The 11,920-nt window shown below is 53.4% G+C and overlaps 1 protein-coding gene across 3 annotated transcripts in view; it reads right to left on the bottom strand.

Moving 5' to 3' along the window:
• RAPGEFL1 (Rap guanine nucleotide exchange factor like 1) overlaps nucleotides 1-9,997 on the bottom strand; it is an 18,140-nt gene extending 8,143 nt beyond the window's left edge. For 2 of the 3 annotated variants that reach the window (XM_037727386.1, XM_037727387.1), the window contains exons 1-5: nucleotides 9,097-9,997; nucleotides 5,466-5,544; nucleotides 2,894-3,029; nucleotides 2,566-2,663; nucleotides 895-1,068 (exon numbers count right to left, since the gene is read on the bottom strand). In XM_037727386.1, coding sequence (XP_037583314.1) covers nucleotides 895-1,068; nucleotides 2,566-2,663; nucleotides 2,894-3,029; nucleotides 5,466-5,544; nucleotides 9,097-9,616 — 1,007 coding nt within the window. In that variant the 5' untranslated portion in view covers nucleotides 9,617-9,997. The remainder of the gene's footprint in view (nucleotides 1-894; nucleotides 1,069-2,565; nucleotides 2,664-2,893; nucleotides 3,030-5,465; nucleotides 5,545-9,096) is intronic. The other variant, XM_017497122.1, reaches the window with a different exon arrangement.
• Between the last annotated feature and the right edge of the window lie 1,923 nt (nucleotides 9,998-11,920).

Genomic DNA, 11,920 nt, shown 5'->3' with positions numbered 1-11,920 from the left:
GCTCACTACGACCTCCACCTCCCAGGTTCAAGCGATTCTCCTGCCTCAGCCTCCCAGATAGCTGAGATGACAGGCACCCACCACCATGACCGGCTAAGTTTTTAGTAGAGATGGAGTTTCGCCATGTTGGACAGGCTGGTCTCGAACTGCTGACCTCATGATCTGCCTGCTTTGGCCTCCCAAAGTGCTGGGATTACAGGCATGAGTCACCATGCCCGGCCAGGAATTTGGTCCTTACTGAATATTTTTTTCATCCTCCAGGGCCTAGCACACTGCTTGGCGCATGGTAGGTAGTTGATCATCAGTTAGTTGTTTGCTGAATTTGCTGACAAGAACTTCACGGTCTGGGAAGGAGACAGACGGGCACACAGCTACTTTTAACACCAGGCAAGAGGTGTTGGTGATGTAACAAACGTACCAGGAGAGTTGTGCTGATGCGGGGGAAGGAGAAAGCCATTCCTAAAAGGATCTGGGAAGTTTTCACTGAGAAGATGGCATTTGACTGGGCTTTGGAGGAGAGCAGGAAGAGAAGAGGGTGGAGGCCAGGTGCAGTGGCTCACACCTGTAATCCCAGCAATTTGGGAGGCCGAAGTGGGCTGATCACTTGAGGCCAGGAGTTCAAGACCAGCCTGGCCAACATGGCAAAACCCCATCTCTACTAAAAATACAAAAATTAGCTGGGCATGGTGGTGTGCACCTGTAATCCCAGCTACTTGAGAGGCTGAGGCACAAGAATCCAAAATTGTTTGAACCTGGGAGGTGGAGATTGCAGTGAGCCAAAACTGTGCCACTATACTACACCCTGGGTGACAGGGCGACACTCTGTCTCAAAAAAAAGAACAAAAAGAGAAGGGGGTAGGAGAAGGGCATTCTGGGGTGGACAATATAACTGACTGTGGGAAGTTGGAGAGTGCAGGAGTTGCGGTGTCAGAACGGGATGTGGGAGATAAGACGGGAAGAAACAGCAGAAGGCAGAAAGGGAAGGGTGTTGAATGCTGGGATGTTTCACTTTCTCTTAGAAGCATGGGGAGCAGGGATGCCTTTGGAATAGGAGCATGAAAGATCTCTCTAGTGTCAGCACAGAGAAGGGAGAGAAGGATGCCAGACCACAAGCTGAGGCCTCCATTAGGGTTGTGGTGGTGGGGAGGGAGAAGAGAGAAACTAAAAGGGCAGGATGGATGGATGGATAGATGGATGGATGGATGGATGGATGGATAGAGGGATGGACAGACGGAGAGATGAATGCAATGGTGTCCTGAAGCTAGTTTACACTGGCTCACAAGAGCAGATTGTTAAGTTCTGGGGAATTTTGCCAACTGGTTTTTAAAGAGCCATTAAAATATAAATAAATATATATGTTTTATAAGCTTATAGTCAGGCCAGGTGTGGTGGCTCACACCTAGAATCCCAACACTTTGGAAAGCCGAGGTGGGAGGATTGCTTGAGCCCAGCCTGATCAACATAATGAAACCCTGTCTCTAATAAAAAATAATAAAATTAACAAATAATATGTAAAACGTATACTCAAATAAGTTACTACAAAAAAGGTAATTTCCTTCCTGTTTCACTATTTTTTTTTTTTTTTTTGGGAGACACAGTCTCACTCTGTTGCCCAGGCATGCAGTGGCGTGATCTTGGCTCACTGAAACCTCCGCCTCCTAGGTTCAAGCAATTCTCCTGCCTCAGCCTCCCAAGTAGCTGGGACTACAGACGCACGCCACCATGCCCAACTAATTTTTGTATTTTTAGTAGAGACGGGGTTTCACCATGTTAGCCAGGATGGTCTTGATCTCTTGACCTCGTGATCCACCCGCCTCGGCCTCCCAAAGTGCTGGGATTACAGGCATGCGCCACCTTGCCCAGCCGTTTCACTACCTTTTACCACATCTACTATGGTGGAGATACTACATAACGGCCTGTGCTGCACGTCTCTTCCCAACTCCTCCTTCAGTGTTGGTAGCTTGAAATCAGCCATGGTGACAGAGTTTACACTGTAGGAATCAGCAAAAGCTACAAATCAGGCTTTTTCTTCTGCAGCACTGGTTGTTAAATATTTACCAGTACACCACTGGATTATTGGACAATGTAGAGGGAGAATGAACAAAAGAAAAAAAGTGACTGGAGACAGTGCTTTGTGCCACCTCCAGTGAGAGAAAGGAGTTGAAATAAAACCGTATTGGAAGCTGGGCACAGTGGCTCACACCTGTAATCCCAGCACTTTGGGAGGCTGAGGCAGGCAGATCACCTGAGGCCAGGAGTTTGAGACCAGCCTGGCCAACATGATGAAACTCATTGCTACTAAAATTACAAAAGTTAGCTGGGCATGGCACACGCTATAATCCCAGCTACTCCGGAGGCTGAGGTACAAGAATCACTTGAACCCAAGAGGTGGAGGTTGCAGTGAGCCAAGACTACACCACTGCTCTCCAGCCTGGGTGACAGAGTGAGACTGTGTCTCAAAACAAACAAATCCATATTGGAGCCCATAGGCCAGAGGCAACCTCTGTAATAGAGGAACACAGGGGATCTCTTTTCTGTTCCCGCCCTTGCCCCATTCCCCCTTACTTTAGTTCCACTGTCTCCACCAGCTGGTGCAGCCTCAGAGTGTCCTCTCGGAGGCCCTGGTAAAGGGACTCATCCTTCATAATTAGCAGGTATAGATCCTAGAGAGAGGAGGACAAAGAAGGTGAAGGAAGGGGTCTCATCCCAAGGGCTACTCTCTGCCGGGGCCAGACAAGTCTCCATGCCTTTGAGCACAGAAGAGCCATATAACCTAAGGCCCCCTGGCATCTCTTCCTTCCACGTACCCAGCATCAAAAGTATGGCTCCTTCACAGGGGCCCCCTTCTAGACCTGATAGCCCGTTTACCCACCTTCTCTTCCCCAAGGCCCACCTTGATGATGTGGCCGGCTCCCTCTTCCTCTTGAAGCAGTCCCTGGTAGGTGTCCAAGAAATGGAGAAGCATGGCTAGACAGGCCTGCTTCTGGCCCAGCCCCTCAGGACCCTCCATGCCTCCTGCACGAACAAAGCTGACCTTAAGTTAAGAAAAACCCCTAGGCAAGCAGACCTGAGGAACTGAGGAGAAAGATGGGAGGCTAGGCCACGTGCAGTGGCTCACACCTATAATCCCAGCACTTTGGGAGGCTGAGGTGGGCAGATAACCTGAGGTTAGGAGGTTGAGACCAGTTTGGCCAACACGGTGAAACCCCATCTCTACTAAAAGTACAAAAATTAACCGGGCATGGTAGTACATGCCTGTAATCCTAGCTACTTGGGAGGCTAAGGCACAAGAATGGCTTGAACCCAGGATGCAGAGGTTGCAGTGAGCAAATATCGCGCCATTGCACTCCAGCCTGGACAACAGAGGAAGACTCCATCTCAAAAAAAAAAAAAGAAAGAAAGAAAGAAACACCGGGTATGGGGGTTCGTGCCTGTAATCTCTGCACTTTGGGAGGCTGAGATGGGCGGATCGCCTGAGGTTAGGAGTTCAAGACCAGCCTGGCCAACATGGTTAAACCCCATCTCTACTAAAAATACAAAAAAAGAGCTGGGCGTGATGGCAGATGCCTGTAATCCCAGCTACTCAGGAGGCTGAGGCAGAAGAATCACTTGAACCCAGCCAAGGTTAGGCCATTGCACTCCAGCCTGGGCAATAAGAGTGAAACTCCATCTCAAAAAAAAAAAAAAAAAAAAAAAGATGGGAGGCTAAATTGCTAGACTTGGGGCCAGAGAGAAAGGAGTTTCAGGGGCCAAGACCTCCTCATGCCCCAGCGCAGGTTTTTGCTTAGAGTAGGTAGTGATGGCACCCACTTGACCACATCCAGCTCCTGCAGGTTAGACAGGTTAGATTTTCACTTGAGGATACCCTGCCCAGACCCATCCAAGCCCTGTCCAGCCCAGGGCCTGGAGCTCACAGTGCACCTAATAAAGGCCAATGGTGCTTACCACAAACCTGACTATACCTCACTGGAAGGCCTGATGTTTCTAAGAGAGCCTGTGACTTTATTTATTTATTTATTTGAGATGGAATCTCGCTCTGTCACCCAGGCTGGAGTGCAGTGGCACAATCTGAGCTCACTGCAACCACTGCCTCCTGAGTTCAAGCAATTCTCCTGCCTCAGCCTCCAGGGTAGCTGAGATTACAAGTGCCCGCCACCATGCCTGGCTAATTTTTGTATTTTAATAGAGACAGAGTTTCACTTTGTTGGCCAGGCTGATCTCGAACTCCTGCCCTCAAGTGATCCACCTGCCTCAGCCTCTGAAAGTGCTGGGATTACAGGCATGAGCCACCACACCTGGCCAAGAGCCTGTGACATTCTACTCAGAGGTCTGACATTTACAATTAGGTCCTAGAATAACTCCATGAGAGGCCCATGCTTATGAGACCCTATGAATAGCCCATCCAGTGGCTCCTCTCTAGTAGACCCCACTGAAGCACAACCATGACCTGATGTTTACATCAGACCCATTATAGCTCACTGGGCAACCAGATGTTTTGGAGCAATAATTCAGTGGGGATAGAGGCCCCCTTAGTAGAATAATAACACCTTGTGTGGGTGCAGTGGCTCACGCCTATAATCCCAGCACTCTGGGAAGCTAAGGTGGGCGAATCACTTGAGGTCAGGAGTTCAAGACCAGCCTGGGCAACATGGCAAAACCCTGGCTCCACCAAAAAATACAAAAAGTAGCCAGGTCTGGTGGCACACGCCTGTAGTCCCCAATTCCTGGGGAGGCTGAGGCAGGAGAATCGCTCGAACCCTGGAGGCAGAGGTTTCAGTGAGCCAAGAACACACAACTGTACTCCAGCCTGGATGACAGAGCAAGACTTCATCTCAAAATAAATAAATAAATAACACCTTTCATTTGTACAGGGCTCTGCAGCCTCCAAAGCACTCCTACATCTGCTATCAGACTGATCTTCACAGCAGCTCATAGGTAGGCAGGACAGGTACTATTTACCTCTATTTTACAGAAGAGGAAACCGAGGCCCCAAGAGGTTAGGTAATCTGCCCAGGTTACACAGCTGTTGAGTAGAAAAGCTGGGAGTGAAACCCAGATTTTTTAATTTTTTAATTTTTTTTTTTGAGACAGAGTCTCTCTGTTGCCCAGGCTAGAGGGCAGTGGCACGATCTCGGCTCACTGCAACCTCCGCCTCCCAGGTTCAAGTGATTCTCCTGTCTCAGCCTCCTGAGTAGCTGGGAATACAGGTGTGTGCCACCACTCCTGGCTAATTTTTCTTTTAGTAGAGAAAGTGTTTTGCCATGTTGGTCAGGCTGATCTCGAACTCCTGACCTCAGGTGATCTGCGTGCCTCAGCCTCCCAAAGTGCTGGGATTACAGGTGTGAGCCACCTCGCCCGGCCCCAGGTATGTTTTCTAGGGGAGAGTTTAGGCTCTGACATTGCATGTGTGATGGAGGGAGCGGCTCCCTCTGACCTCTCCCTTTACAAACTCCACAAAAGGATATTACTGGTGTAGCTCCTGCAGAAATTTCTCCGTCGGGAGGAAGAGAGAATGCGTAAGGACAATGTCATCCAGCAGGATATCTGTAAAGATCGGTGGGCACCAAGGATGTCAGGAGGGCATTTCCAGAACGAAACTGGAAATGTAGTGCCTCCCTCTCTTGCCCATGAGGGCAAGTTCTCTTTAGCCAGGCCGGAGCCCCAGCCACCTGCCCCGTCATGCTCTGCATACGCACACACACACATGTGTAAAGGTTCTGGGCAGCCGCTGCGGGGGTGGGGTTGGCAGCTGCCAAGGCAGCTGAAGGGAATGGGGGGGGCGTGCCTTTGATGGCCACGTGCACTTCTCTTCAGTGTGTGTGGGAAGTTGGTCAGATAACACATCAAGTTTGAGTTTTGCCTGAAAAAAGCAGCCCACAGAAGGATCTCTAAACAAAGAGTATTTCCAAACACAGAGGTCAGCATCAGTGGGGGGAGTGTGTGTGTGTGTGTTCCTCTTCCCCTCCCCATCTCCTACCTAACAGTTCTGAGTTCTAACTAGGCAGGTGAGAACCAGCCTGATTAAAAGGGAGAGGGAAAGACGCCATCGCTTTGATCTCAGAACCTTTATACAGAAATCTAGTGTCCTTTGGGTGCCCAGAGACAGAAGGGTTAATGAAGGAAAATGGTGAAGAGGAGTGGCTCCTCTCACCACCCCTTTCCCCTCCACACCCCCGTCTGGGCCTGGCTTAGCCAGTCAGCCGGGTACAAGGTCGCCCTGACTTGCAGCCAGCCCTGGGGTGGGGCAGGGCTTCCTGGCACACACAGGCAAGGTGTAGGGAGGGAGCCAGGTGTCCTCACCAGGACAGGTTAGGGCCAGGTCCCCAGGCACTGTCCCAGGACAAAACCAAGGCTTCTGAAGGCCCTTGGTTCGCCATCCCCTGTGGTCAGTTCTAGCCATGAAGGTGGAGGAGGAAAACCCACACGAGGTAATTTACTTCAACAATTTCATTTCACAAATGAGAAACTGAGGCCCAGAGCTGGGAGGGACTTGCCTGGAGCTGGAATAAGAACCCATAATTCTGAGTCTTCTGTCATTTTCTCAATATGCCTGAGGCAAGCAGAGTGTTGGGGAAAGCCTAGTGGTCAGAGGGGGCCGCTTGGATGTTAGAGAGGCTTTGGCTAGGTTTAGAGTAACTTCTGTAAGCTCTCTCCTCCCACACACCCTGGGAGGAGACCAGGATGACTTGAGAACATTGGTTTTATTGGAGAACATCAGAGTGGCAGGTTAAGCTGATTCTCCTTCACCCTGGGACTGGTTTGGAATTTCCCAAAGCAGTTACTCTGGGAATCCAGCCTGCCAGATAACATGGGTGACATTTCAGGAGCCTTACCCGAGGGGAGACTGAGCAGAATATGTGGCACCAGTCCCCTGTAAAAGGGGAAAGACAGTTTCTCCCTTTTCCTCCCTGCCCAGCTACCTTGCTGTTTTTTGTTTTTTGTTTTTTTGTTGTTTTTTTGTTGTTGTTGTTGAGACGGAGTTTCACTCATGTTACCCAGGCTGGAGTGCAATGGCGTGATCTCGGCTCACCGCAACCTCCGCCTCCTGGGTTCAGGCAATTCTCCTGCCTCAGCCTCCTGAGTAGCTGGGATTACAGGCACGCACCACCATGCCCAGCTAATTTTTTGTATTTTTAGTAGAGACGGGGTTTCACCATGTTGACCAGGATGGTCTCGATCTCTTGACCTCGTGATCCACCCGCCTTGGCCTCCCAAAGTGCTGGGATTACAGGCCACCGCGCCCGGCTGTTTTTTGTTTTGTTTTAGAGACGGGGTTTCACTATGTTGGTCAGGCTGATCTTGAACTACTGACCTTGTGATCCGCCCGCCTCAGCCTCCCAAAAAGCTGGGATTATAGGCATGAGCCACCGCGCCCAGCTCCTTACTGTGTTCTTACAGTGAGTCAGACAGCCCCCAGCTCTGACCCCCAGCTTCAGGGAAGGGGACGAGGAATCGAGAGGCCTGACATCCTTCATAGACTTTATCTCACAGGATTTCTAAGCTGGAGCAAAGGAAGAGTAAGATGGGGACAGAGTGGGGGAGATGCTGATATGGGGGCCACAGTTGGGCATCTGTCTTTTCCAAGGCAGGCTCTGGGCCAACGTACAGCCTCCCTAGGGAATGTGTCATAGAGACACAGGGTGTGTGGTGTAGGCGTGAAGTTATGGTTAGGAGAGCTGTGTGTGTCTGATATTTTTCTAATTAAATCCAAAAGGTGTCAGCTCCTCAGGGCAACTACAGCCTGAGCCAAAGGAGAGGACCCAGGTCTTGTGAAGGATTTAGGAGAGTGGAGCCCCGCTCCACACATCTAGGTTAGGGTTCCCTGCAGAGGGCTGAGAGCGAGTGTGAAAGCTCTCAGCATTAGGGTCTCAGCCGGGGCTCCCAAACCTCAGACTCTCCTGGGCTTTCTGCAATGCCTAGAGGTAGACCCAAAGACCCCTGGGTCTTCTACCTCAGCCACCAACCAGCCATTTGAGGCCTCAGTTTCCTCAAAGGCCCCTTAGTAGGGTTGCTGAAAGGGAGTGGTGAAATAGTATCATCACTTAGGGAAGAAGCTTCTCAGGGTGTGGTGATTATGTTTTAAAGAGGCTGTATGCTGGGCACGGTGGCTCACACCTGTAATCCCAGCGCTTGGGATGCCAAGGCGGGTGGATCATGAGGTCAGGAGTTCAAGACCAGCCTGGCCAAGATGGTGAAACTCCATCTCTACTAAAATTACAAAAACTAGCCAGGCACGGTGGCAGGTGCATGTAATCCCAGCCACTCTGGAGGCTGAGGCAGGAGAATCGCTTGAAACCAGGTGGAAGAGGCTGCAGTGAGCTGAGATTGTGCCACTGCACTCCAGCCTGGCTGACAGAGTGAGACTCCATCTCAAAAAAAAAAAAAAAAAAGAGGCTGTGTGCTGAGGTCTGCCACTGCCACAGGAAGGGAAGGGTGGGAGCTGGAGGCACTCAAGCACCCTGGGTGCTGCAGGGCCCTGATGCCAGCCCAGCCACATCTCCCCTCCCAGACACCTTCTGAGTCCACCCCCAAGGAGAACGCTATCCTCCCCCCCCCACCGCCAAACTGCTAAGGACAACGCATCCCTTTGCTGATGTATAAAAGGCAGGGCCTGTTCCTGTCTGAAACAGCCCCCGCTCTGGGTGGGTCAGCCTGCGCTGTGCAGGCCTCTGAAGAGTCAGGGACCCCGGGGTTTTCAGAGCTCAAGCACCTCTGGTGGGTGGCATGGCTGTGCTGGGCAGCTTCCATCTTAATGTATCAGGCCCTAATCTGGGCCCACAGGAGGAGGTATTCAACATTAGGGACCCGTGGAAGTCAATGGCTACAATGCCCAGGGGAAAGGAAGGGTGGCTGAAGGAGAGGAAGAGGCTCAGCTGCTTCTCCAGCCGGGGGTGAGGCTGCTGCAGGGAGGAAGGTGGGTACTGCCCCCTCTTCTGCAGGAGGGTCTGTGCCTACGTTAGGCCCCTAGCCAGCTTCCGCGGACCACTCAATCCTGTACCCAAGCCACAGAACGACGCCACCCCCATGCTCCAAGGGCAAAGAAGAGGATCCGGGGCCAGCCCCTGCTCCGGGTGTTCGAGCCCGCCAGCTCCTTACCTGAGGCGGCGCTGTCCCTGGTGGCCCCTCCGGCCAGTCGCTCCAGAACCCGGTTCAGAAGATGCTCCGGCCGCTCGGGGGCGCCCAGCGGGGCCCAGGGTGGCGAAGTCAAGGGCTCACCCGGGGACAGCTCGTCAGAGGAGTAGGAGGAAGGGGAGCGCAGGGGCCCCCCTCCCCCGAGCGGTCCCGGCCCCGGCACCTCCTCCAGCTGCAACCAGCAGGGCCCCCCGCTGCCCAGCTCCTCCGCGACCCCCGCCGGCTCTCCCCCTTCCTCCTCAGGGGGCGGCTCCAGCCCCGGCTCGGCGGGGGGCTCCCGGAGGAAAGCGGGGAGCAGCAGGCGAGACACGCTCTGACGCCGCTGCAGGGACCGCGGTCCCCCGGCTGGACCGCCGCCCCCGCCAGGTCCCCCACCCCCTCCAGGCCCGCCGCAGCTCCCCGGACCCCCGCCGGGACCTCCCGCCACCGTTCGGCCAGCCAGCTGCGACGTCTGCTTCTTCAGAAATTTCTCCAGCGGCTTCATGCCCCCCCCCGCCCCTCTCCTAGGGGCCGCCGGGGGACCCAGGTGTCCCTGGCGCGGGCGGGGGGGGCGCGGGGACACGATGCTCAGAGCTGGAGGAGCAGAGTAGAGGGCCGTGCCAGGCGCCGGACTAGGGGCCAGAGGTGCCGAGCCTCGCTGGCCAGAGTCCAGTGGCCAGTAGCCGGGGGAGGTGCCAGAGGGAAGGAGTGCCGGCTCTCAGCAGCCCCCCATGCCGCTGTAGCCGGCACGCGGCCCGAAGAGTGGGCAGGCTGTGGGGCCGGTGCCCCCGGCTCTGCGCTCCCGGGCTGGGCTGCGGCGGCAGAAGCAGCGGGCGGAGCGCAAGGCTGAGAGGACGCGGCGGCGGCGGCGGCGGCGGCGGCTGCGCTCCTGGCCGGGTGGGGGGGAAGGTGGCAGAACCGAGACCGCGCCCCCTCCTCCAGTCCCCGCCCAGTCCCGCCCCTGCCCTTCCTGGGCCCGCCCCCGCGCCGCACGAGGCTTGAACTCGCGCGCTGGGATTGACCGCGAGGGAAACAGTAAGGGTCTTGGGTTCTGAGCAGAAGAAATTAAGGGCAAAGGTGAGGCAAAGATTTACCAATGGAGAAAGATTCTTGGCTCAAGGGATTACCGGGTTCTTAGCATTATTTCAAAGAGTCAGGTCTGTGGCCTGGACACCTTGACTCACCTACCTGCGTACCCAAGTCAGGCCTACAGATTGCTGAACCCAAGAGTGTGCACCTTTTCCATACTCACAGGAATAGATGGACTTTATCTTCCTTCTGTGAGAAGGGCTGGGAAGGAAGGCCTCTTGGGTGAATTAGCATTGGCACTGGAGGCAGTGCCCATCTCTCCTCTCTGATAGGGCACAATAGGTAGTGTGGGCCTAGCCTGTGGGCAGGTACTGGCAGGCAGGTAGGAGCCAGGCAGGGAGCAGCAGGTTGTGGCAGGTCTAGCTGGGGTGAGGAGGAGATAATAGGCAGGGGGGAGGAGACCAGGACCACAGGGGCACCTGAGCCCAGCTGGCAGCAGAAGGAAGCAGGGCCATGGAGACAGGTGACAGACCCCAGAAGTGCTGACTGTCATCAAGCACAGAGCCCAAGGGTACATAGCCCTGGAGTGGGCAAAGTGGTGCCAAATTAGCACTCCAAGTAATCCTTACTCCTGATGCCTTTGCCAGGAGCGTCCTGTCCTTAAGGGTATACTGTCCAAGAAGGGGGTGCAGTGTAAACCCATGCTAAGTGTGAAAACATCCAGGTTAGGCTTACAAGGTGGGGGAGTGGCACCAGGTTCTGGATGGATGGAGGCTCCCTGAACAATGCCCCACCCCTGTTTACTGTGCACCAACCAGGCAGGGACAGGAATGCTGATGGCTGGGAGTGGTAGTAAAACTGAACAGGGTGTGTATGACATACGTATCAATGTATGTACATATCTGGTCCCATGTATGCTAGAGCATGTGTTCACAGAAATAAAGCTTTGCACACCCATCTGTTTGTGGATTTGGAAACAGTAAAAAGAGGAGTGTACAATTTTGGCTAAGAAGCTGTATTAGAAGTCTTGAGTATCAGCTTTCTGTGCTCCCCTTATTGGACACCCCAATATCCCCGAGCTTGAAAGGGGAAAGGGGCTGGAATGGCTTGGAGCTCCCAGGTAGCATTTTATGAACCGAAGAGGAGGAGGGAAGGGCTTCTCTCCCAGCACATGCCACAGTTACCAGATTAAGCCAGTTGCCTTGGTAACCTTCTCTCTGGGCAGGATTTGGGAATTGTTGGTTAGGAAGGGCGAATTGGGGAGTGTGAAGGCTGTGGGGGGTTGAAAATAAAAGGGACTGGGAGACTTCTGGAAGCTAGAACCTTGGGGCACAGGACCTCAGCACTCCCCCAAATACTCAAGGATATCAGGCAGAGACAAAGTTAAACATTTTGAATCAGTGAGGAGAGCCAGCATCAAGTCAAGGTTCTCCTGGAGTGGCAGTGGTTTTCACCCTGACTGCACACTGGAATCACAGGGAAGCTTTTCAGAAATCCTGATGCTGGCTGGGCGAGGTGCTTCATGCCTATAATCTCAACACTTTGGGAAGCCGAGGCAGGCGAATCACTTGAGGTCAGGAGTTCAAGACCAGCCTGATCAACATGGTGAAACCCCACCTCTACTAAAAATACAACAACAACAACAAATCAGCCAGGTGTGGTGGCACACACCTGTAATCCTAGCTATTCTGGAGACTGAGGTGGAAGGACAGCTTGAACCTGAGAGGTGGAGGTTGCAGTGAGCCAGTATTGTGCCACTGCACTGCAGCCTGGGAGAAAG

The sequence above is a fragment of the Cebus imitator genome, unplaced genomic scaffold, assembly GCF_001604975.1.
Source record: "Cebus imitator isolate Cc_AM_T3 unplaced genomic scaffold, Cebus_imitator-1.0 Scaffold228, whole genome shotgun sequence".
NCBI lineage: Eukaryota > Metazoa > Chordata > Mammalia > Primates > Cebidae > Cebus > Cebus imitator.
This window is presented reverse-complemented; position numbering and strand designations above follow the sequence as displayed.